At 42.2% G+C, this 26,754-nt stretch overlaps 1 protein-coding gene across 1 annotated transcript; it reads right to left on the bottom strand.

Moving 5' to 3' along the window:
• Positions 1-1,124: 1,124 nt before the first annotated feature.
• On the bottom strand, positions 1,125-13,051 carry LOC122541321 (muscarinic acetylcholine receptor M2-like). Its single transcript, XM_043677978.2, has 2 exons — positions 12,624-13,051; positions 1,125-6,012 (listed from the first exon to the last, which is right to left on the bottom strand). Exons 1-2 carry the CDS (start codon positions 12,631-12,633, stop codon positions 5,192-5,194), a joined length of 831 nt encoding a protein of 276 aa, XP_043533913.1. The 5' UTR covers positions 12,634-13,051; the 3' UTR covers positions 1,125-5,191.
• Positions 13,052-26,754: the final 13,703 nt, after the last annotated feature.

Below are 26,754 nucleotides of genomic sequence, written 5' to 3' on the forward strand. Positions count from 1 at the left end.
AATGTTTGGGGGACAAGGGAGCATATATGTGCATTGTTCAGTAAGCTAAATGAAAAGGAAACGGTAATGAATCAAGGTAACAATAAAATAATGATCAGAGGACAGCAGGAAATACAAAAAATGAAAACTGAAAAGTCAGTTAAAACAACACTGAATTAAGGAATTTGCAATGCAGGCATGAATTATCAACTTATATATAAATTCATAAGCATAATATGGTAGTTCTAATAGAGTGGTGGCAAAAACAAAAATGCTCAGACTGGACTCTCTGTTTTAGTGATATTAAGGAATGATGGTAGGCTAGAAAATTTTGTTGGGATAGCTCTGTTAATTTAAGGGTATAAAAATTAGCAAGAAAGTAAATTGTATTTTGGAAATTAGAGGGGCTTTTGACAGGAAGACACAATAATTATGGACGATTTCAATTGATATATGAACCAGCTGAACATAATTAATACTAATGCTATTTGTGTATTTGTGCTATCCTTCAAATGTATTTGAAATATCTTTCTAGAGCTGTCCACTGGGAAGTCATCTAGGTAGAAGACTATTTTAGACTGTATCATATATGCAACATAAAATGGGCAGCTAATAATTTTGTTGCAAATGATAATTTAAGAAAGTGTGACCATAACATGAGAAATGTCATATTAAGTGTAAAATCAGAAACCACAGCCTTAAATCTAGACAAATTAAGCTATGAAGATCAGAGGGGAAGATTGGCCATAGTTGATGAGGAAAATGCAATAGAATACCTAATTGTCGACGAACAATGTCTAACATCTGAGGAACTAATACATAACTAAGAATAAAATACATTTTCGCAATGAACAGAAACCCAACAATGGAAGTGTTCTAACTGTTGCCAATGAGGATTGTATCTGTTCAAAAGAAGTGTCATACTAAGTTACCAAACAAAGTTTGCCTAAGGAGTATATGAACAGTGATTTTCTCAAATAATAACAGAGTAAAACAATGAAAAAAAAAGCAAAAACGTAACAATGTACTGCAACTTCTGCACTAAATATTTATAATGGAAATGTTTAGCAAAAACCAACGTGGTTCCATTTCAGTAGAGTCAGGAAATTTATAATGGCATGCAAGGAAATAGTCAAGGAACCAATACAATAATATATGTCTATCTTAGTGGACGAAAGAGCTAAAACACTTCAAGAAATAACGCAGTGACTTGTTCAAAATTTAATTTTAAAAATCATGACAGAAATACAAATTTAAAAAAGATGAATTCATTTATTAAATTAATGTTCTCAGGGTTTGAATCCTCCCATAGCAGACGGTGAATTTGAATTCAATCACATTAAAAAAATCAAAAATCTAATGGTGACCATGAAACTGTTGTCATTTGTTGGAAATAAAAACATCTGGTTCATTCGCTTTCCTTTAGAAAAGAGACTGCTGTCCTCACCTGGTCTGGCCTCCGTTTGAACCCAGACCCAAAACAATTACTTGAGTCTTAATAGTCTTCATTGTAAGCTCCAGGAATTCAAGCTATATTATTAGCATTTCTCTGCATGAGTAAAACAACCATCCTGTTAACGGTACTTACTTCAAGTAAGTTGGCTGTGATTATTGGGGTGACTCAACTTTCAATACTTGAGGTCTAGCTATTCACATTTGACACCACCCATTGGGTAACACCTCAGAAATCACATCCTGCTATTCCCAGATTTATGACAATAGTGGATTCCAGGACTGTGTACCTTTTCATAGCCAGGTACCTCATGAGGCAATCCCCACCCCAGGAACATAACCACATCCCCTCCACTTTCAGGGGCTGTGCATAACCATCCTTCAATATCTGTGTGTACTTTCCAAGAGAATGGAAGCAGTACTTACGTCATGATATATATAAACAATATCTTGCAAGATTTAAAGTTATATATTCAACAAATATAAAATGGCATTCTTCATTTGAGCTTAAAGGTATACTAACATCGGAGATTGAGGGTAGACTGCATAGAGTGAAAGCAAAATGTCAATGCAACTGGAAGCTGACGAAAAAGATTGAGGACAAAGACTGAGGACTGAACAGTAGTGTACAGGAATAATATTTCAATCTGCATTTGATACCTTCAATAGAAAGGAGATAACATTGTGAACAGGAGATATAATTGACCATTTGGAGAAATAAAACAAAAACAGTCAGTGATTCAACTGCATTCATTTGTTTGGGACCTTTGGTGGTGGGAAGGAAGGAGATGAAAGTTCAGGATTTTGTATCTCGTTTATTTGTATAGCAGAACAGGGAGTGGCTCTTTCAAATGATGGGAAAAATGACAAACCAATTTAATTAGATTGAAAGGGCCAAGTCTGAGATAAGGAAGACAAATGGGTGCTATTGAACTTTTATTAGTGAAACAAAAAGCTGCGGAAGACCTTTTTAATGCACCTGATGAGAGCAAGGAAGAGAACCAGGAATGGAAAGAATAATCTCTGAAACATGTGAACGGATGGCACTGGTCAAAACTCATCTTGTATTCCATAATGTTGGATAATAGTTAAGTCTGATATCGCCTTTTCCATGTTTTTTTTTCGAACATTGGTACCTAAATGTTTATTCTGAAAATTGCTCGTAACGCTGCCTCCTTTAACTAGTTTTCCTACTTCGGTTGTTTCCAGGCTGTGAAGAGTTAGCTATGGTGTGTTCCAACGTGGCTGTAGACCCCATTTGCAGACTTACATATTAACTCAGTTTTTGTCAGATATGAATGCACTGATAATGTTGACCTTTCAATCCTTTGCTGCTGGCGTTCTTTGGAAGAAAACAAGAGCACTTCTTGTATCGGTTACACAGATTGTTTGTTCATGGCAATTTTCCCGCCCCTCCAAACCATAGCAGAGTATTGCATAAAGTGCCTCCAACTGCACACTCAATCTCACAAAACGTTTCTCCGTCTATTATACCAATGGCATTTTTCCTGTCACCCAATGTTGCTGAACAATATTTTCGTAATTGTTCCTGCTTTGTGCTTTAGAACGACACTAAATACATAAGACAGATGTTGTTGAGTTTCTCTCGAGGGGGTAATGAGGAATATCATTGCGAGTCAGCAACATTATTAGACAAATTGACTTCTTTGTTTATACTGAAAAGTGCGTCTTCTGGTTTAGCAGGGGCTGAGTTCGGAGGTGATTGCATATCAGCTTAGCTTGAAGTATGCACACCAATATTTGGAAAATTGAGTCATTCGAGAAGTGAACACGTCCACTTGGAAATTCAGCAAATTATATCTTCCGAAAGTTCATCCCATTTGTATATAATAACGTTGGAATCATTTCAGGGTCATGGCTCCAAATCACTGATTTGGGGGCCGAGCGTTTATTGGTTCCTAGTGGTTCTGGCCACACCTGACAATCGTGCAATTGTGCGAGGAATGATATATCTATTGTGTCTCAGAAAGACGTTTTTAAATTAACGTCCACACAGTGCATTGTACAGGGCTCAATCTGCAATGTTTCAATTTGATCTTTTCAGTTTGCAGAAATGAACCAAAAAGGAAAGGGTACCTGGGAAAGCCTGAAAGATTAGCTTCTGACTTGATTCACATGAAGCAAGTCTGAGGGATGGCATTGAGCCGAGATGCACACGAAGTGAGTGGGCCATGGAAGCTGAGGAAGGCAAGCTCTCCAACCGAGAAGATGTGGGATTTGAAAGACCGAAGTGATCAGATCGAATCTGCCTGTAATCCACAAAGGCAGTGAGCTTACTTGTTCAGTGAACATTGAAGTCAAGGCTATATTCTTACTAATTTTCGTTCAATGATGACACAGATCATAAACACATGAGATGAATGAGTTTGTTGCGTTGGTATCAGCCTGAAATATGTGACTGTGAGTTTGTAGATTTGCACGTCACACATGTGTGGCTTCAAGCCATGGATTGGTTTCTGGCTGCAAACGTTTGTTCTCACAACAATGAATAAGCTGGAATCCAATCAACTGAAGCGGACCAGGTTAGACATGTTAACAGAGGCGAGAGCGCTGGAAAAACGTTAGGCATTGCCTTATTTAAATAAATATATTCAATTAGTTTACACTTGGTTCTGCCCTAAATGCAGCTCTTTGGCTGTTATTCATTCAGCGGGGAGACTAAATTCTTGGGACTACATGGACACTCACCTCGAGTCTGCTTGATCCAAAAAAGAGATGATCTAATCAAGTGGATTTGGCTATAACCCTATATAAAAACGACTTGTCCAACTGTGACAACCGCTGTCCACAGTACGCTGCTCACTATGTAAGAGAATTCAGCTGATTATTAACTTGCTTTTATTGGATAACATTGGAAATAATGACCTCCTTCTCCTTTCATTCACCACAATGATCAATTATCTTCATCTCTTAGTTTAGTCACAAATCGTAAAAACAGTTATAACAGGTATTACTAATTAATTGAATAAAATTAAAGGTTGCTTCTAAAATGATAATTCAAAAGGTCTACTCAGTCTTCTCTGACGCAGAAAGCACATCGCATCCCCATAGATTTAAATATGTATATTTGAAAATCACCATCATTACTTTACATGGAGTACTCAGAATATTTTTCTTGTGGTTCTTTTTTTTAGTTTTTAGCACCAACGTCCTTGTACTGGCACAAGAGAAGGTGTTTGAAAGTTTTCTTGAAAGTAGCATTACAGAGTGCAAAGCAGGCTGGATTGACAGTGCTGTTGATGTAAAATATTCAATATCCGATATCCCAAATTTTCCCTGGAAAACAAAAGGAACAGAACGTGCGAATGAGCACCATAACATAGAATGGACTCCAAGTGACAATGAATGCCAGGAGAATAGCCAGAATGGTCCTTGTCACTTTCTTCCTTTGGTTACAGTTACATTCCTCTTCTGAACAGTCTTATAAATTGTTTTATCGATTTTTTGTCTTTCCGTAATCTCTCTGTCTTTCTCGTTATTGCTACTAATGTCTGCAATTAATTCCTGGTGTGGTTCCATTGTCGTTACTGTTTTGTGACGTATTAGCCATCTTTAAATAAGAGAGTTTGCAGTTATCCATCGGAGGGCAGGCATTTCCATTCTCATGGACAGACGCTTCCACGTTTCTGTTTAATGAAATTGTGCTGGAAGAAGTTGACTCACTCCAGACCGCTTCCACTCTTTCACCAAAATGATCAATTATGATTCCATGACTTATTATACCATTTTGCGTTTTCACTTATGGCAGCCCATCAGAAGCATTTGATATGTTCCTCTGACTCGATATCTGTCTCTTACCCACCTCCAGACTGGGAGAAACTGGTTCCTTATTCGATTGAGACCAATTCTTTTTATCCATCTTCATTCGACTTTTGCTAGCACGTGATATTGAAATGTACAAAGTCACCATGATAGTGACTGGGAGATAGAAGGCAGCTATTGAAGTGCCGAAAGTGACAGCAGGATTGGAGAAGAACTGTATATAACATTCTCCTTCACTTACTGTTCTCTGCCCTACGATAAACTGCCAGAAGAGAATGGCAGGAGCCCACAAGAGAAATGACAGCACCCAAGCAGCTGCGATCATCATCCCTGCAACCTTTGGCGTCCTCCTTACGGGGTAGCTAAGGGGTTTGGTCACACAGAAGTAGCGGTCAAAGCTAATGATAAGGAGATTCATGGAAGAGGCATTGGTGACAACGTAATCGATAGTAAGCCATAAATCACACACCACTGGCCCCAGAGGCCAGTCGCCAATGAGACTGTAAATGGTGAATAGATTCATGGTTACACCAACAGTAATATCAGCGCAGGCTAAGCTGAAAATGAAGTAGTTGTTAATAGTTTGCAAATGCCTGTTTATTTTGATGGAAATAATGACGAGAACGTTCTCAACGATGGTTACCACACTTAGAGATCCTGTCACAGTGGCAATGCAAATTACTTCGCCCATTGCGTAAGAACTCCGTCTTTCAGGGTCAAATGACGTTGTCTGGTAACTGAGAGATTCATTCGTTTCTGTCGGTTTTTTCATGAGTTCACCCTGATGGACAGGTAACACTGACGAGGCCCAGATAAAAGAAAAAGAAAAGAAATATTGATTAGGAGCTCGGCTTCAGACATGTTGAAGTTAAAAGTCATCTGGCCACTTATGGATCTTCCAACAGCAAACGAATTCAAATCCAACTGCTCTTGCAAACTTCAATATCTTTGCCAGAAGGATTCGGCTTAAATTAGAAATTCTCTCATCAATCTCTTAGACCAATTAGCTGTAATTAGTTAATCATTAATAGTTTAATTAGTTAATGATTACAGTATAAGTGGTCATGAGTGAAGAAGACTTTCATTCTTTTAGTTCTACAAACTCATGTTAACACTGAACATACAGACAAATGAGGGAAGGGTTGAACATTAACTCGTGTGCCATTGTTCTCCTTCCCTCAGAAAAATAGGAACCATCCATTCCCAAAAAGATTCAGTCAAAGGCAGATGTGAAGCAAAGATCCCCACTGTTTCACATCCAACAGGGTAAGAACAAGCTGACTCCTGACAAGTCAGCAAGATTAAGAACCTTTCCTGGATGCTAATTCCCCAAAGAAGTTCGACAAACCCATCTTGCCACCCCAGATGTAAAGGAATATCATGTCCTGATGGAGGTCCACCAAAGATTGTCATTGAAGAAAGTAATTCAGAAGAGTGCGGTGGTCCACTGTCGGCATGGATTTCCCATCTCCCCACTTCAAGTTAGCAAACTTTTTCACCAAGTTGATTGTGTGCTTTTATTAAGTGTAATGGAGAGCCAATTACGTTGAGGTATTCTCATCAGCAGCAAACCAGAAAGTGAAATAAATGCTGGTGCTTTGAAGTTAAATTAAGTTATCGATGGAAAACAGATAAATTATAGATGCACAGAAAGGTAGATGTTAAAGCACCGATGAAAACAAAAATGCTATCTTTTGAAATTGTGAATAAATAAATTGTGCTTTGAAAGCTATGAAGGTGTCTGTTAATGGCTATAAAATTTATATACTATCAAAAACCCTGTCCTAACTCGTTAAATATTGTCTATCAACTCTGTTTCAACGGGTTTTACTGCTGCAAAATCTGTGCCATTTCTTTTTAAATGCAACCTCCTGCTGGCAATGGCTACACATGTCCTGTGATATTTCCAGCAGAAAACAAATAAGGACTTTTACTTTTGCTTTTCAATCGAGTGTGAAAATTGGATATTAACTCTGCATCATCGGTGAATTTTGATGAACAAATTTTGAGGATGCTTGCCTCCACTGGGGAGTGCATTCCTGAGCAGGATTAATTGACAACAGACTTACTGCTTTGCTGTGTTCACTGGTTTGCTCAAAATGCTTCATAAAGATATGAGGACTTTATGTGAAATTTATGTCACTGAATTCTCAGTATGTGTAGAAACCGAGGAAAAGATTAATAACTGTTCTGAATGCAGGAAGGCTTACACAATTATTGTAAAAAGAAACATTAGGTTAATATTGATATTTCTTTTGACTGAAATGATTTCCTTTCCCTCGCAAATAAATCCAGTAGCTAAATATTTTTAACACAAAACGCCAAATGAACATAATGGCACTTAAAATAGACCCAATTAATTTCACATTTAAAACAATTAGATTATTGAGACATTAGAGCTGGCCAAGTTGTATTTTCCTGACTCCTCACCTTCACCCCACACTTGAGTCACAGAGTGCCTCACATAAAACTCGGCTCCAATCATGTCTCTATCATGCCTGCCCTCTGTGATTGCAATTGATTTTGTTTTCACTTTTTAAAAAAAAATCATTGTTGTTTCAGAGCTGTGAAGTTGAAATTGTGAGCAGAAGATGACCTTTGGACTATGGGTAATAATTTTTATGAAAAAGAATAGAAAACATGCCTTTATTTATTCATGACTCCAGGCCTGGAAATTGTTTGTAGGTTTCTTATTGATCAAAATGTTCTGCAGACTGTTCACCACTCTTCAAGACCATTGTGTTTAAATAGATAAAATAAATTGACTGTTAATCATGTTGGTACATGGAAATTGGTGACAGCCAGTCTGGAAGAAACCGTATGTTCAATCAAGTAGAAGATATTAAGGGACATGCGAGAACTCTTGTGGCAGATGTTCAGTCTGGCAGGGTGTGGTCAGAGTTCGAATTACATTTTGGACAACTTTTTTTTCCCAAAAAGGTTCAGTGTGGCTATGGCTTTTGCAATGTTAATGTGAATGCTTCATTCCTCACATCCTTTATCCCTTCCTGGATGCTTAGAGAATGCAGACCTAAGTAAAAAGTGTTATTGCCTTTATGTAAAATAACTGGTCTTGACTTTGATAGATTTCTTCAGAAAAGCAACCAATAGGCCATCTTTTATGTCTGTAGAACAACAGATCTACAAAAGCGTTTGAGTAATTTTACCAGATTTGTTATTTCCTTTTAACTATCCAATAACAGTGTTTTCATGACGCCATTTTGTGTGAAAGCGCTGAAAATAAAGATTTTGTCTTCAAAACATAGGCCAATTCGATTATTTTGTTGTTTAATTTTGCTCTACTAAAGTTATTGTACGATGTAAAAAATGCTATCTCTGAAGTTGCAGTTGCAAACTGATGTCGAGAACGGATTATTTGTAGTCTGACATTGGTAATTCTTAAAATCTGATTTAGACCTTCTGTGGCCAATTTTGAGCTTGTTTGAAGCTTTCAATTTTACTTTGTTACAAATACAGAGGTAGAAAGGTGGGTTAGATTCGTCTGTCAGTATCTGTAGAGGAATAGTAAGAGCAGAGTGATGATGGTGATCTTAACCTGTATATTAAACATTATTCCTGTTATAATCCTATTTCGTTTTTGCTTGTGCTTCATATGTATTTTGTTATCATTTTAGGCATTCTTCCTTGGAACAGTGCATCACTCCTACATTCCACAAGGAATGAGGATGCATTCTGTTCTGTGATTTCCACTGAAGTCTGCAGATGTGCACACTTCCTCAGTGAGCAAGACCAACCATTTCAGAGAAACGCCAGAATGTACCTTATGCTGATGAAAACCTAAATATGTGCCACTTCAAAAATGAAATGTTACCTTATCTTCCTCGAAGTACTGTCATAAGAACATTAATATTATCCTGATCAGAGGAAGTGCAACTTCCTTTGATATTTCAAGAAGGTACCTCCTGCAGTGCAACAATTCTTCAGTACTGACCCTCCTGCGGTGCAACAATCACTCAGTAGTGACACTCATACAGTGCCTCATTCTCCCAGTACTGACTCTCTCACAGTTCAGAACTCCCTCAGTTCGGATCCTCTGAAATCGCAGCACTCCATAAGTTAGACAGTGCCAGTACTGGGGCAGTGCTGCAATGGGAGAAAGCCAGGACTGAGAGATCTCTGTGCTGTCAGACAGTCAGTACAAAGAGGGTTCCTCAATGTCAGAGGGAAAGTATTAAGTGATCGCCAATCTATCATAAGGATTAATTTTGAGGTTGTGCCAGACTTTGAGAAAGTCAAGGGAAAGTATATACTATTCTGTTGTGAGTCAGCGCTGAGACAGAGTTTCTGACAGATGGTCAGAACTGACGGAATGCTCCACCATCAAACGTTCAGGAATGAGAGTGTTACATTGTCAGACGGATAGCAGAAAGAGTATGCTGCACTGTTTCCCAATCAGCACGAAAACAGCACTGCACTGTCAAAGATTTTTAACTAAGGAAGTTAAACAGTATGCTGCACTGGCCAAAAGGCAGTACTGAGGGAGTTCCCGCATTGTCAGAAAGCTCATAGAGAATGCGTGCTGCACTGGTACAGAGTGTTCAGTGAAGAAGTGCAGCACTCTCAGTATACCAGAACTGAGGGAGTGCTACATTGTCACAGTGTGTCTAAGAAAAGGATGCCACTCCATCTTAAACAGTACTGTGGGATTTCTGCAATGCCGGAAAGCCAGTATTAAGGCAACGGTGCAACATCAGATGGTCAGTACTGGCAGAGTGCGGCACTGTAAGAAGAAAATAATTAAGTGATCGCTGCTGTATGAGAAGGATGAGTACTGGAATAGGGTCTGGAGAGACGACATAATGCATTGTTCGTGAGTCAGCAATGAGACGGAGGCACTACCAGATTATCAGTACTTCTGGAATGCTGCACTCGTAATTATACAGGCTTAAGTGTGCCTCACTATCAGAGGCTTAGCAGATGATGTCTGACAGTGCAGGGTTTCCATACTTTCGATCTCTGACATTGCACCAACCTTAACCCCCCCCCCCCCCCCCCCCCGCCCCCCCACCCCTTCGCACCCATCCCAGTGCTGAGAATGAGATAGAGTGGTACACCCTAAATACATACAGGCTGTGGAAGCTCAAAGTCTCTACTGACACTCTGAAGTGTGGCACTTCCTCATTATTGACCGTTTGACAGTGCAGCACTCTGTCAATACTGACACTCTGACAGTCATGAGCTCTATCTCTCAACTCTCTGACAAAACGCCCCTCCCTCAGAACTGACAATCTGACCATGAGACACTCTTTGACATAGTCCTGAAAATAGGGACTCCCTCAAAAATTAAGCTATGATAATGAACCTCTTGCTCACTACTGGCAGTTTGACAGAAGCAACTACCTCACTACTAATTCACTTGCAGTGTTGCACGCTTTGAAAACTTTCTATTTGTTCTGCATCACTACTGAAAGTGCAATATTCACTCAGTATTATCATTCTGACAGTGCAGCATTCCCACTGTCCTGACCCTCTGACAGTGTTCCCTTTGTAATGGTTCTTGGAAACGCTGACAAAGCCCAGTCCCTCTGACTGAGCCGCTGACCGTGCAATGCTCGCTCAGTATAAACCTTTTGACAGTGCAGTATTCCCTCTAACAGTGAGACAATCTGACAATATTAGTACTAATCATCTTACAGTGTAGCATTCTGTCAGTGCTGACACTCTGACAGTGCAACACTCCCTCATTATTCACCCTCTGACAGTGCAGCACTCCCTGAATAATGACCCTTCCTGAGTAATGACAGTGCCCTCACATTGTCCTGACCTTATATCAGGGCAGCATTTTCTGTCACCTGCCATTCTGAAAATGCAGTACCGTCTCAGTGCTGACTCACTAGCACTGCAAAACTACGTGTCTCCCGACTACCTGACAGTTCGGCACTCCCTCAGTACTGATCATTCAACAGAGTGGCATTTCTTTCATACATTCCCTCTACCAGTGAACCAGTACAGCCCCTCTGGCATTGCAGCACTCTCCCAGTTCTGAGAATCAGATAGATTGGCAAATCCTGATTGTATACACTTTGAGTGCAACTCATGCTATCCACTGACCGTCTACAGTGTACCACTCCCTGATTAATAACTCTCTGACAGTCAGGTAGTCACTCTTCTGACCCTCTAATATTGTGACACTTCCCTCAGTAACGTGCCCATGAGACAATCTCTGACTCAGTCAGTTCCGATATCTGATAACATATCCTTCACTTATTACTGTCTTTCTGAATGTGCACCATTTCCTTCATACTAACTCTCTGATAGTACTGACCATGTGGCAGTGCAGAATTCCCTCAATGTTGACTTTCTGGGATTGCAGCACCTCCGCAGTATTGTTACACTGACTGTGCTGTACTTCTTTTCTGCAATGTCTTTACCAGTGCATCATATATTTTCGACTGACACTCTGACAGTGCAGAGACACCCTCATTACTATCCACCAGACTTGCAGCATTCCCTCAGCTAAGAATCTGACAGTGCAGCATTGCATCAGTGCTGATTTGGTAATAGTACAGCATAGACGATCTACTGTTCGTCTGACAGTGTAACACACTCAGTCCTGATCCATCGACAGTGGATCATTCCATCAGTGCTGATATTCTGTCAGTGCCGCTGTCTCAGTGTTGATTCACAGTAGTGCAGTAGATTAGATTTTATTTAAGATTAGATTACATTACAGTGTGGAAACAGGCCCTTCGGCCCAACAAGTCCACGCCGACCGGCCGAAGCGCAAACCACCCATACCCCTACATTTACCCCTTACCTAACACTACGGACAATTTTAGCATGGCCAATTCACCTGACCTGCACATCTTTGGACTGTGGGAGGAAACCGGAGCACCCGGAGGAAACTCACGCAGACACGGGGAGAACGTGCAAACTCCACACAGTGGGTCGCCTGAGGCGGGAATTGAACCCGGGTCTCAGGCGCTGTGAGGCAGCAGTGCTAACCACTGTGCCACCGTGCCGCCCACTGTGCCACCGTGCCGCACACAAACGTACTCTCTCCTGACCCTCTCGATTGGGGCACTCCATCAGTATTAATCATTCTGAAAAAGGGGCAATCATTTTATACTTTCCCTCTGACATTACAGCACTCCGTCTGTACTGACCATCTGACAGTGCAGCATTTTATCAGTATTGGCTTTCAGTACTGTCCCAGTACTGCGATTCAGATAGAATCCCACATCCATATTACATTCACTCTGACAGTGCAGCAGATACCCATTGCTGAACTCTGATAATGCGGCAGAAACTTTCGACTTACCCTCTGACAGTGAAACACACTCTCACTCTAAGTACTAATCATTTGACCGCGAGCATTCCCTTCGTACTGACAGTGCAACACTGCCTCCATGGTTATTCTCCATCAGTGCAGTCGAGACTCTACTAACCTTCTGACATTGTGGCCCATCCTCAGTTCTGATCGTCTGACTGAGCAGCACAGCTGTAATACTTCCAGCTGACAGTGCAGCGCTCAGTATTGATCCTCTGAAAGCGCTCCTTTAGTATAGGATCTCTGGGAGCATTGCAGCGGTACTGCGAATGAAATAGAGTGGCAAACCCCTATTGTACGCGCTGCAAATCACAGTCTCTGATCCTCTGACAGTGCATTATTCCTTCATAGACATTGAAAGAACTGGGGATGCTGTAAATCAGAAACAAAAAACAGAGGATACTTGCAGTTATATCGTCACTCACTCCCTGTGTGCTAAACGTCTGACTGATTACTCCGTCCGCAGTGATCCTCTGCAGTTTACACATCCCTCAGTACTGAACCTCAGGCTGTGCAGCACACCGTTTCAGCTGTCCCTATGACACTGCGGGACAACCTTAGTACTGACCCTCAGAGAATGGGATACTATGTCATCCTGTTATTACGAATCACCTGACCGTGTAGCAGTTCCTCACTACTGACACTCTGACACTGCAGTATTCACTCAGTACCAATTGTCCAATCGTGCGGCACTCGCTCAGAACTGACCCTTGCACAATGCAGCATTCACTCAATACTTACCATCTGACAGCACTGCGCTCCATCATTACTGATCGTCTGAAAGTGCAGCATTTCTTCATTATTGAAACTCTGACAGTGCAACACACATTCTCGTCTAATCCTCTTAAAGTTCGGCGATCCTTTGAACAGACTTTCTAACAGTGAGACCCCCTGCCATTTCTAGCGTTAACCATCTGACCGTACAGTACTCCCTCACGACTGATCTTCTGTTAGACTAGCACTCCTTTATTAAATGCAGTTTGGCAACACAGTTTGTCCTCAGTCCTGACCTTCTGCCAGTTCAGCACTGCTTCACTGCTTATGCAGTGACAGGAGAAAGTGAGGACTGCAGATGCTGGAGATCAGAGCTGAAAACTGTGTTGCTAGAAAAGCGCAGCAGGTCAGGCAGCATCCAAGGAGCAGGAGAATCAACGTTTCTGGCATAAGCCCTTCTTCAGGAATGAGGAAGGTGTGCCAAGTAGGCTAAGAAAAAAGGTAGGGAGGAAGGACTTGGGGGACGGGCGTTGTGAATGCGATAAGTGGAAGGAGGTTAAGGTGAGGGTGATAGGCCAGAGAGGGGGTGGGGGCGGAGAGGTCGGGAAGAAGCTTGCAGGTCAACAAGGCGGTGCTGAGTCCGAGAGTTGAGACTGAGATAAGGTGGGGGGAGGGGAAATCAGGAAGCTGGAGAAATCTGCATTCATCCCTTGTGGTTGGAGGGTTCCTGGGCGGAAGATGAAGTGAGGGGAGATAGGTATAAGACAGATGTCAGAGGTAGTTTCTTTACTCAGAGAGTAGTAAGGGTATAGAATGCTGTGTCTGCAACGGTAGTAGATTCGTCAAGTTTAAGTGCATTTAAGTCGTCATTGGACAGGCATATGGACGTACATGGCATATTGTAGGTGGAATGGGCTTCAGATTAGTATGACAGGGCGGCGCAACATCGAGGGTCGAAGGGCCGGTACTGCGCTGTAATGTTCTATGTTCTATGTTCTATGAAATAAGTACTCTCTACTGACCTTCTAAATGTGCAGCACTCCCTCCGTACTGATCCTTTGATTATGTGGGACACTCTCAATACTGACCTCTGACAATGCAGGCATCCCTCAGTACTGACCATCTGACAGTGCAGCACTTCCTCCTTACTGACCTGCTGACACAGCAGCACTCCTCCGTGCTGTCTTTCTGACAATATATCATCCTGTGAGTAATGATTTTGACCTCACACTGTACTGTCCTTCTGGCAAGGCAAAATTTCCTCTGTCCTGCCACTCGGAAAGTGCCTGCTTTAGTGTGGACTCACCAACATTGCATCAGTCCCTCACTCCTATCTCTTTCAGAAATTTGCACCGCCAAAGTACTGGTCCTTTCCACAGTGCAGCACTCAGTACTGACTCCGTTAATGCAGTGTTTCCTTCATACTGGGTCTCTGGCATTGCACCAATCTCCCAGTACTGAAAAGTAGACAGAGTGGCACACCTTAACACACACATTGTGGCAACTCACACTATCTACTGACCCTCTGACAGTGCGGCATTCCCTCATTACTCAACCTCTGACAGTCAGGAGCTCTGTTTCCAAAACCTCTGATAGTGCGGCCCTCCCCCAGTATGGCTGCTCTAACCATGAGACATTCTCTGATGCAGTTCTGAAAATCTGACTTCCTCATTAATGAAACTCTGATAATGTACCGCTTGCTCTCTACTGTCTCTTTCACAGACCATACTGTTTCAGTACTGACCCTTTGACAATGCAAAACTCCCTCTCGACTGACCTCCTGACAGAGTGGCATTCCGTCAGTTGTGACCCTTCCTGATTAATGACAGTGCCTTCACACTGTAGTGTCTCTCTGGCAGGCCAGTACTCCCTCTGTCCTGACACTCTGAAAATGCAGTACTGCCTCAGTGCTGACACACCAAAGTGCATTCCCTGCCTCCTGTCTCTCTGGCAGACCGGCACTCCCTCTGTACAGATAGTTCCACAGAGTGACGCTGCATTCATACATTCTCCTAACGGCACTGATTCTCAGATAGTGCAGTGTTTCCTTAATACTTGCTCTATGGCACTGCAGTACTCCCACAGTACAGAGAATTAGTACGGTGGTGAACCCTGATTACGTACACTATAAATGCAACTCATACTCTCTACTGAAACTCTTCAGTATGCCCATCCTTATTAATAGCCCTTTGACAGTCAGGGGGTCTCTCTCCTGATCTTCTAATAGTGTGTCACGTCCCTCAGAACAGTAACCATGAGACAGTCTGAGACTGCGGCTCTTCCTCAGCATTGAGCTATTACAGTGAAGCAAACCCTCTCTACTGTCCCTCTGACAGTGCAAAACTTCCACATTAATGACTACTTGACAGTGTAGCATTCACTCAGTTATGAATCTTTGATAGTGCAGAACTGCCTTTGAGTTGTTTCACAAACGGTGAGGCCCACTGATAATTCGGCACTCCATTAGTACCTATCGTCTAAAAGAGCGAGTGTTCACATCATATTTTACTTCTGACAGTTCATCTTTCCTTGTCTGACAGTGCAGTGTTCCCTCATTGTTTGCTCTCTGGCACTGCAGCACTCCCGCAGCACCAAGCCTCAGATAGATTGGCGCACTTTTATTACAAACACTGATAGTGCAGAACACGCTGTGTACTGACCATTTGAAGTACATCACGCACTCCCTTCTGATCCTCTGACAGTGCAGAGTTGACACAGCACTGACCTTTAATAGTGCAGTACTCCCTCAGTTATGAACCTCTGACTCTGCAGCACAGACTCTGTTAATTCAGTACGCACTCTCTACTAACCCTCTGGCAATGCAGCCCTCTCAGTCCTGAATCATTGACATTTCAGCATTCCGAGGTGCTGAGGATGTAAATGCCTTTGTCTCAGTGCCGATTCACAAATAGTGCACCACCTCTCTCCTGACCCTCACACAGTTTGGCACTCCTTTAGTATTAATCCTTTTTATGGAGCGGCGATCACGCAATATTTTTCCTCTGACAATGCATCACTCATGCTGTACTGATCCTTGATAGTGAAGCGATCCCTCTGGCTTTCGAGCATTCCCGCAGAACTCAGACTCAGATAGTGCGCACCCTGCTTACATATACTCTGGTAATGCAGAACTCTTTCAGTCCTGGCCCTCTGACATTTTGGCGCGACCTCAGTGCTGACCATCTGATAGATGTGGCACTCCCTCAGTACTGACTACCTAACAGTGCAACACATCCTTAGCTCAGAACCTCTGACTCTCAGTCCGAATCATCTGAGCATGTACTCTGTACTGACCCTCAGATATAGTAGTTTACGGTTACTACATACATACTGACAATGCAGCACACACTCTTTGCGGACCCATTGCCCTCTGGGGGCGTGGTGCATCCTCAGTATTGACACTCTGAAAATAAAGCTCTCTATTGACCTGCTGACAGTGTGGCACCCTCCCAGTCCTGATGTATGACAGTGAGACATCATCTCATTCTCTCAGGACTAAAAATCTGACCGTACATCTCTCCCTCAGTACTGAAAATCTGACGGTGCAGCACTCAGTGCTGACGTTCGAGGCATCCCATGCCAGCGGATGCACTTCTTCAACAACTGATGCTCTAGCAGTGCAGCACTCCCTCAGTACTGACTGTCTGACAGTGCAGCAATGCCTCAGGTCTGACTCATTTACAGAGCAGCACGTCGTAACCAGTGACGGTCTGACAGTTCAGTGCTCCCGAAGTTATGATAAGTTGGCAGTGAGATCCTCACTCACTCTCTTTGTATGAACTACCTGCCCATGCAGCACTCCCTCAGAACTGAGTCTCTCATAGATCGGCACTTTCTTAATATTCACCATTGACAGTGTAGTGCTCTATCGGTACTGACATTTGACCATACAGTGCTCGCTTTGTGCTGACATTCTGATCATGCAGCGCTCCCTCATTACTGACCCTCGAACAGTCAGTGTTGTCTCAGTATCTACCAACTGAGAGTGCAGTTATTGCTCGTTAAATATTCTCCTACAGTGTATCACTGTCTCATTAGTGCACCTCCGGCCGTGCAGCACTGCCTCATTACTAAAACTCTGGGAGTGCAGGAACTCATGAGCACTTTCTCAGAGAGCTCAAAGAGCAAATGCTCAGGACTTTCTGCACTCCCAACGACAGTGCAGCACTCTATTCAATTTCTTGAATAGACAGATCATAAGGATATAAAAGTCATTGTAATTTTCTTTTGCATTTGGTGTAGAAAACCACTTACTTCGAATGTTTTTGTCATGATTTCGCAATTTATAATAATGGGAAGTTCAGTTGTGCATAACCTACAATGTTCGTTCAACCAGGGATTATGAGTCAAATAGAATTTCTTCAAGTCATTTCCTGAGAAATGTCCTGATGAATATATCACTGATTTTGACGTCATCCATGTAAGCAAATAACCTGGAATAGTCCCGGTCATTGGCAAAAGATAAGAGTCACCTGTTGCCACCCTCATCTCTTCCTCATTTGCTCAGGCAAAAGCCTATCTTTTATTTCATTGAAGTCCCGAGTTTTATCTTCCATTGTGAACACATCATTTATAGAGACGGTCGGCAGTTCAAGAGACCAGTTTAACAATACAAACTATTGTGAACATCCACACGAAGCTTTTTAAACTATTTACATCGATGTTAAGGAAAATGAGAACAAAATGTTTCTAATAGGAGGCCAAGAAAGTAATGTGCTTTGCCTCTAAATATGGGTAGATATAGTTAACTAATCCAATCAGCTGGAAAAACTACGTCCAAATTAAATATCTGCATAATCGACACGGTGTATGAACTTTCTGACTATTTTTCTCAAGTTGACAAAGAGTTTAAAATTTTGCATATGTAGCAAAGACAAATATAAAAGCTTAAAGCCAATATTTTCTGTAGCTTCGCAACCACTTGGGAAATAAAGATCAATACCTCACATCCTAACTGTGAATCTTCCTGCTGGCACACGATTAACTCCTCCGTTCTAAAGACTAAGTTTGTAAAAATATCCGAAAATAGTTCTTCAAACAGATATACAACCACAAAATCAATCTTACTAATATATCCCAACATATCCCGGGCAACAGTTTGTGAGAATAATGTTAGTGGAGTAGATTTCTGGGGTCGTGTTTTTTAGCAGTCCCTGATTACCCCCGCAGGGATCATTGAGACTTTTCGAACAATCAGTTATCGTTTCATAATCACCGTTACCAAGACGAAATTTTAATTCTAGAGCACGACCATCTATCTTCCTCAGAATTGAAGCAGCATCTGAGGAAGCTGCCTGGCCCTATGAATGATTAGTACAGAGAAATGACTACTCTTCCATTGTGATTAATTTAGTGGTAAAACCAATCGTGTTCACATTAACTATCTGCTTTGTGGAGGCATGATCCATTATCCAAAGGATTTGAAAATGTTAAAAAAAAGTTACCTTCAGCAGCTGTCTATAAATAGTTAAAATTTGTTTCTGTTAGTGCATTTTAGTTGGGAAGTTGAGCAAGATTGATATGGTTCATAGTTAGGATCTTTTTAAAAATTTCTTCAAACAGCAGGAAAAAAAAAGCTCCTTTGCTTTGAATTACTTTCAGATAGTTACAAAACTGTGAATGGAAAAATCAGTTTCCTTGCGTAATAAAACAAAAAAAAAGAATTATATTCCAGTTAGTGAGCCAAATTCAGCGCCGTCCCACACTGGCTGATATTGCCAGTATTGCATAATCACAGTGGTTATGGGTTTGAAACCAAATGTTGATTCACATTCGGTACAATTCCAAAATAAAATGCACTCAGTATGAAATTCCCTCAGTGAATACATTTGTCCTTAATTAATCTGTTCATTGATGCGGTTGTACTCATCTGGAATGGATGGAACTTAAACCCAGTTCTCCTCGCTCAAATGCAGGGACACTAGCATTGCACCTCAGAAAGCCCTCTTCGCCTCACCCCCCTCAATGTGCTGATGATTGGTTCACACACTATTCCACTAAGTGCAGTGACTTGATAGATTTCGAAAGTTCTGAGTTACAAAAAGACTTAGTTTGAGTTATCGGAATGGAATTATATTGACAATGATAATTCAGGACATTTGACTGTACAATGTTTTCCACAGGTCTTTTGTCTAGTCAGTGAGTAACTGTGACAGGAGCACTTTCAAAACAGACAGCAATTCATATGCAGATTTCTGAGACTTTCAAGTCTTTGTCACTTACCAGGGATTCCAATGATAGCAAGAGTCATGTTGTACATTTTCATGACACTGAGAAGTAAGCCCATATTAGTCAGTGTTAATTCAGCTGTCCCATTATGCTGCAGTATCAGAAATAAGGTGGGTGAACTTAAGGCGTGGATTGGTAACGGGGACGACGATGTTGTGGCCATCACGGAAACGTGGATAGAAGAGGGACAGGAATGGTTGTTGGAGGTTGCTGGTTACAGATGTTTCAGTAAGATTAGGGAGGGTGGTAAAAAAGGATGGGGGTGGGGGGTTGCTAATTAGAAATGGTATAACGGCTGCAGAAAGGCAGTTCGAGGGGGATCTGCCTTTGGAGGTAGTATGGGCTGAAGTCAGAAATAGGAAAGGTGCAGTCACCTTGTTGGGTGTTTACTATAGGCCCCCCAATAGCAGCAGAGATGTGGAGAAACAGATTGGGAAACAAATTTTGGAAAGGTGTGCAGAAGCCACAGGGTAGTAGTCATGGGTGATTTCAACTTCCCAAACATTGATTGGAAGCTCTTTCGATCAAGTAGATTGGACGGGGCGGTGTTTGTGCAGTGTGTACAGGAAGCTTTTCGAACTCAGTATGTAGATTGCCCGACCAGAGGGGAGGCCATATTGGATTTGGTACTTGGTAACGAACAGGAAAAGTGATGGGCTTGTTAGTGGGTGAACATTTTGGTGATGGTGACCACAATTCTGTGACTTTCACCTTGGTTATGGAGAGAGATAGGTGCGTGCAACAGGGTCGGTTTTACAATTGGGGGAAGGGTAAATACAATGCTGTAAGACAGGATCTGAGGAGCATAAGTTGGGAGCATAGGCTGTCAGGGAAGGATGTCATGGAAATGTGGAACATTTTCAAGGAACAGATACGACGTGTCCTTGATATGTATGTACCTGTCAGGCAGGAAAGTGATGGTCGTGTGAGGGAGCCTTGGTTGACGAGGGAGGTTGAATGTCTTGTACAGATGAAGAAGAGGGCTTAAATAAGGTTGAGGAAACAAGGTTCAGACAGAGCGTTGAAGGGATACAAAATTGCCAGAAGGGAGCTGAAGAAAGGTATTAGGAGAGCGAAGAGAGGGCATGAAAAATCTTTGGCGGATAGGATCAAGGATAAACCCAAGGCATTTTATGCGTATGTGAGAAACATGAGAATGACGAGAACGAGGGTAGGTCCGATCAAGGACATAGAACATAGAACATAGAAGAATACAGCGCAGTACAGGCCCTTCGGCCCTGGATGTTGCGCCGATCCAAGCACACCTAACCTACATTAGCCCACTATCCTCCATATGCCTATCCAATGCCCGCTTAAATGCCCATAATGAGGGAGAGTCCACCACTGCTCCTGGCAGGGCATTCCATGAACTCACGACTTGCTGAGTAAAGAACCTACCCCTAACATCTGTGCTATACCTACCCCCCCTTAATTTAAAGCTATGCCCCCTTGTAATAGCTGACTCCATACGTGGAAAAAGATTCTCACTGTCGACCCTATTCAAACCCCTAATCATCTTGTCCACCTCTATCAAGTCACCCCTAAACCTTCTTTTCTCCAATGAAAACAACCCCAAGTGCCTCAGCCTTTCCACATACGATCTTTCTACCATACCAGGCAACATCCTGGTAAACCTCCTCTGCATCCGTTCCAGTGCCTCCACATCCTTCCTATAGTATGGCGACCAAAACTGCACACAATACTCCAGATGCGGCCGCACCAGAGTCTTATAGTGGGAGACTGTGTATTGAGTCGGAAGAGATAAGTGAGGTCTTGAATGTGTATTTTTCTTCAGTATTTACAAACGAGAGAGACCGTATTGTTGAAGAGGAGTGTGTGAAATGGACTGGCAAGCAAGAGGAGATATTTGTTAGGAAGGAAGATGTGTTGGATATTTTGAATAACTTGAGGATAGACAAGTCCTCCGGGCTTGACGGGATATATCCTAGGATTATGTGGGAAGCAAGAGAGGAAATTGCAGAGCCGTTGGCAATTATCTTTTCGTCTTCACTGTGTACAGGGGTGGTACCAGGGGACTGGAGAGTGGCGAATGTTGTGCCCCTGTTCAAAAAAGGAAATAGGGATAACCCCGGGAATTACAGGCCAGATAGTCTTACTTCGGTTGTAGGCAAAGTAATGGAAAAAGTACTGAAAGATAGGATTTATGAGTATCTGGAAAGACACGGCTTGATTAGGGACACCAGCACGGATTTGTGAAGGGTAGGTCTTGCCTTACAAGTCTTATTGAATTCTTTGAGGAGATGAGCAGTGGATGAGGGTAGAGCAGTGGATGTAGTATACATGGATTTTAGTAAGGCATTTGATAAGGTTCCCCATGGTCGGCTTATGCGGAAAGTCAGGAGGCATGGGATAGAGGGAAATTTGGGCAGTCGGATAGAAAACTGGCTAACCGGTCGAAGTCAGAGAGTGGTGGTAGATGGTAAATATTCAGCCTGGAGCCCAGTTACAAGTGGAGTTCCGCAGGGATCAGTTCTGGGTCCTCTGCTGTTTGTAATTTTTATTAATGACTTGGAAGAGGGAGTCGAAGGGTGGGTCAGTAAATTTTCAGATGATACGAAGATTGGTGGAGTTGTGGATAGTGAGGAGGGCTGTTGTCGGCTGCAAAGGGACTTAGATATGATGCAGAGCTGGGCTGAGGAGTGGCAGATGGAGTTCAACCCTGCCAATTGTGAGGTTGTCCATTTTGGAAGGACAAATAAGAATGCGGAATACAGGATTAACGGTAGGGTTCTTAGCAAGGTGGAGGAGCAGAGGGATCTTTGATAGTTGCCACTCAGGTGGATTGAGCTCGTAAGAAGGCCGATGGTGTATTAGTGTTCATTAGCAGAGAGATTGAATTCAAGAGTCGTGATGTGATGTTTCAGCTGTACAGGACTTTGGTTAGGCCACATTTGGAGTACTGTGTGCAGTTCTGGTCGCCTCACTTTAGGAAAGATGTGGAAGCTTTGGAGAAGGTGCAGAGAAGATTTACCAGGATGTTGCCTGGAATGGAGAATAGGTCTTACGAGGATAGGTTGAGCGTGCTAGGCCTTTTCTCATTGGAACGGAGAAGGATGAGGGGTGACTTGATAGAGGTTTATAAGATGATCAGAGGAATGGATAGAGTAAACAATCAGAAACTTTTTCCCCCGGGTATAACAGAGTGTTACAAGGGGACATAAATTTAAGGTGAAGGGTGGAAGGTATAGGGGAGATGTCAGGGGTAGGTTGTTTACCCAGAGAGTGGTGGGGGCATGGAATGCGCTGCCTGTGGGAGTGGCAGAGTCAGAATCATTGGCGAACTTTATGTGGCAATTGGATAGGTACATGGATGGGTGCTTAAGCTAGGACAAATGTTCGGCACACCATCGTGGGCTGAAGGGCCTGTTCTGTGCTGTATTGTTCTATGTTCGATGTTCTATGTTCTCGACACTCTCCCTGAATGTAACTCTGAAGGAAGACACAATTGCAGCCTTTAATTTATACCTGTGTGATGTCCACGGGGATATTAAGGTTCTAGCATCTTTCAATGTAGATTTTGTTTGTTTTTGAAAAGGAGACAATAGATATCGATGCACACATCGATGTTAAATTTATGGTGGAATATATTTAGGCCTCAGATTGAAATAAGCAACTGTAAGGATTGAGAAATTTTGTGTGCATTCGATAAGTATTGAAAATAACGAGTGATATTAAGCCAGCAATCATGTCAACGTTTTAAGCACCATCAGGTCTACCTTTAAATCAGCTTAGTGTCACAGTGATAACTCAAATTCGAATTGCCTACACAGAGATGTCATACCATATTCTGGGCTGTGGTTTTCAGTTGAATAACACAACTAGGGGAATCTTCAATCTGCAATTGATCAAGTTAATGCAATGTTCCATTGAATAATTCATGCATTACCACAAACAAATACATTCCCTTAATAAGCTACAGGGTGTTTTAAAAATACTTCTGTGGGATATACGTATCATCAGCAAGGCTATGATCTCTAAACATCCTGACCTACCTTTGAGAAGAGAGTTTTCGAACATAGAACATAGAACATAGAACAGTAAAGCACAGAACAGGCCCTTCAGCCCACGATGTTGTGCCGACCACTGATCCTCATGTATGCACCCTCACATTTCTGTGACCATATGCATAGTCTCTTAAATGTCCCCAATGACCTTGCTTCCACAACTGCTGCTGGCAACGCATTCCATGCTCTCACAACTCTCTGTGTAAAGAACCCGCCTCTGACATCCCCTCTATACTTTCCTCCAAACAGCTTAAAACTATGACCCCTCGTGTTAGTCATTTCTGTCCTGGGAAATAGTCTCTGGCTATCAACTCTATTTATGACTCTCATTATCTTGTATACCTCAATTAGGTCCCCTCTCCTCCTTCTTTTCTCCAATGAAAAAAGTCCGAGCTCAGTCAACCTCTCTTCATAAGATAAGCCCTCTCGTCCAGGTAGCATTCTGGTAAACCTCCTCTGAACGGTCTCCAAAGCCTCCACATCTTCCCTATAATAGGGCGACCAGAACTGGACGCAGTATTCCAAGTGCAATCCAACCAAATTTTTATAGAGCTGCAACAAGATCTCACGACTCTTAAACTCAATCCCCCTGTTAATGAAAGCCAAAACACCATATGCTTTCTTAACAACCCTGTCCACTTGGGTGGCCATTTTAAGGGATCTATGTACCTGCACACCAAGATCCCTCTATTCCTCCACACTGCCAAGAATCCTATCCTTAATCCTGTACTCAGCTTTCAAATTCGACCTTCCAAAATGCATCACCTCGCATTTATCCAGGTTGAACTCCATCTGCCACCTCTCAGCCCATCTCTGCATCCTGTCAATGTCCCGCTGCAGCCTACACCAGCCTTCTATACTGTCAACGACACCTCCAACCTTTGTGTCGTCTGCAAACTCGCTGACCCATCCTTCAATCCCCTCATCCAAGCTATTAATAAAAATTACAAACAGTAGAGGCCCAAGGACAGAGCCCTGTGGAACACCACTCACCACAGACTTCCAGCAGAATATTTTCCTTCTACTAACACTCGCTGTCTTCTGTTGGCCAGCCAATTCTGTATCCAGACAGCTAAATCCCCCTGTATCCCATTCCTCTTGACCTTCTGAATGAGTCTACCATGGGGAACCTTATCAAATGCCTTGCTGAAGTCCATATACACTGCATCTACAGATCGACCCTCATCAACTTTTCTCGTCACATCCTCAAAGAACTCGATAAGGTTTGTGAGGCATGACCTGCCCCTCACAAAGCCGTGTTGACTGCATTTAATCAAGCCATGCTCTTCCAGATGATCATAAATCCTATCCCTCAAAATCCTTTCTAACACCTTGCTGACGACAAACGTGAGACATACTGGTCTGTAATTGCCGGGGATTTCCCTAATTCTTTTCTTGAAGAGAGGAATTGCATTTGCCTTTCTCCAGTCCCTCGGTGCGACTCCAGTGGAGAGCGAGGATGTAAAGATCTTTGCAAGTGGCGAAGCAATTGCATTTCTCGTTTCCCAAAGCAGCCGAGGACAAATCTGGTCCGAGTATGGCGACTTGTCAATCTTAATGTTTGACAAAATTTTCAGCACATCAGCTTCCTCTATCTCTATCCGCCCTAGCATGCACACCTGCTCTTCAAAGGTTTCATTCACTACAAAGTTCGTTTCTTTCGTAAAGTTAGAAGCAAAAAAACTCATTTAGGGCTTCCCCTACCTCCTCCGACTCACACACAAATTCCCTATGCTATCCCTGATCGGCCCTACTCTTTCTTTGTTTTAGGATCAAATTGATTGGAACTCAGTGCACATAATATCGTTGAAAGGGTCCAATAGCGTGAAGTGAGATATCTCAGATTCCAAATGTTTGTGAGTTAGTAAGAACACAGAAACAAATTAAAAAGCATAAGGTCCTAAAGGGCGCACTCTGTATTGTCCACGCATACGTCTATTTTGGGATACTGACTGACCAATTCCTTACACAGCTTGGAACAGTTCAATTACCTCATTGAAAATGATTTGGCACGTTGACCTCGTTTTTCCCCCAGAGATATTAGTAACATAACTTCGCATTAAAGTTACACTAAATGTTTACCTACTGTCTGAAGATGTTGCTCCTTTGATTCAAGGAAGCATACAATGCAAATCGAGGCTACTTCGACCATCTGTTTTCACTAATCCTACAAAGCGCATTCCATATGCGGTAACTCTGCATTTACTATGCTTAACCCACATAGCCTGCACATCTGTCGACACTATGGCTCATTCTAATACAGTAGATTCACCTAATCTACATAGGTTTTAACTGTAGAGGAGACCAGATCACCTGGCGAAGCACAAGAAAATGCAAAGGCCACACAGACATTCGCTCTAGGCTGGATTTCAACTCGAGTCTCTGGCGCTGCGAGGCACCAGTACTAACCACTGAGCCACCGCACCACACCATGACTGCCATGGGTTCAAATCCTGACACCAATCTGTAGACACTTGGATGTGAGAGCCAGATGATCATAGATATTGAAGTCAGGCAGACAATTAAATAGAGTGAATTTCAACATAATTGACATTTAAAAAGAAGCAGCACTTATGGAAAATACACAAACTAAAATGACAGAGAATATGTAGAAGCATGATAGTTGAAGTATCCTTGGAGCAAAAGGCCTATATGAGCAATGAAGCTGCGTGTTGATCACACTGACTTATGATGACAAGAGTTTGCTCTCAATCTTAAGCAATAGTGTATTGTTCCAAGAGAATTCCACCCTTTATCATATCTTTGATTTGGAGACATGGATCTCACCTGAGAAGTTCATCTCATTGACCTATGGACGCTTACTAACACACTTTATTTCTCAGTGTTCATGATTTGCACTTTGGAAATCACCTTTTCTTCGCACTCCTGCCTCTATGTACAGGACAAATATGCGTGACGTCAAGATGGTTAGCAACTGCTGTTTCCCAGCATGATGTCAACTTTTTATTCAATGCCACGTCGAAAATCGTGATTTGGAGATGCCGGTGTTGGACTGGGGTGTACAAAGTTAAAAATTACACAACTCCAGGTTATAGTCCAACAGGTTTAATTGGAAGCACACGAGCTTTCTGAGCGATGGTCCTTCATCAGGTGGTAGTGGAGGGCTCAATCCAAACACACAGAATTTATACCAAAAATTTACAGTGTGATGTAACTGAAATTATACATTGAAAAATTGATTGTCTGTTAGGCCTTGCATCTGTAAGAATACAGTGATAGTTTCACTTCTTTCATGTGTAAATCACAAAACCTTTTTTTTTA

This window comes from Chiloscyllium plagiosum, unplaced genomic scaffold, assembly GCF_037043375.1.
Source record: "Chiloscyllium plagiosum isolate Xiang-an unplaced genomic scaffold, Cpla_swu_hap1 HiC_scaffold_35, whole genome shotgun sequence".
In the NCBI taxonomy this organism is placed as follows: domain Eukaryota; kingdom Metazoa; phylum Chordata; class Chondrichthyes; order Orectolobiformes; family Hemiscylliidae; genus Chiloscyllium; species Chiloscyllium plagiosum.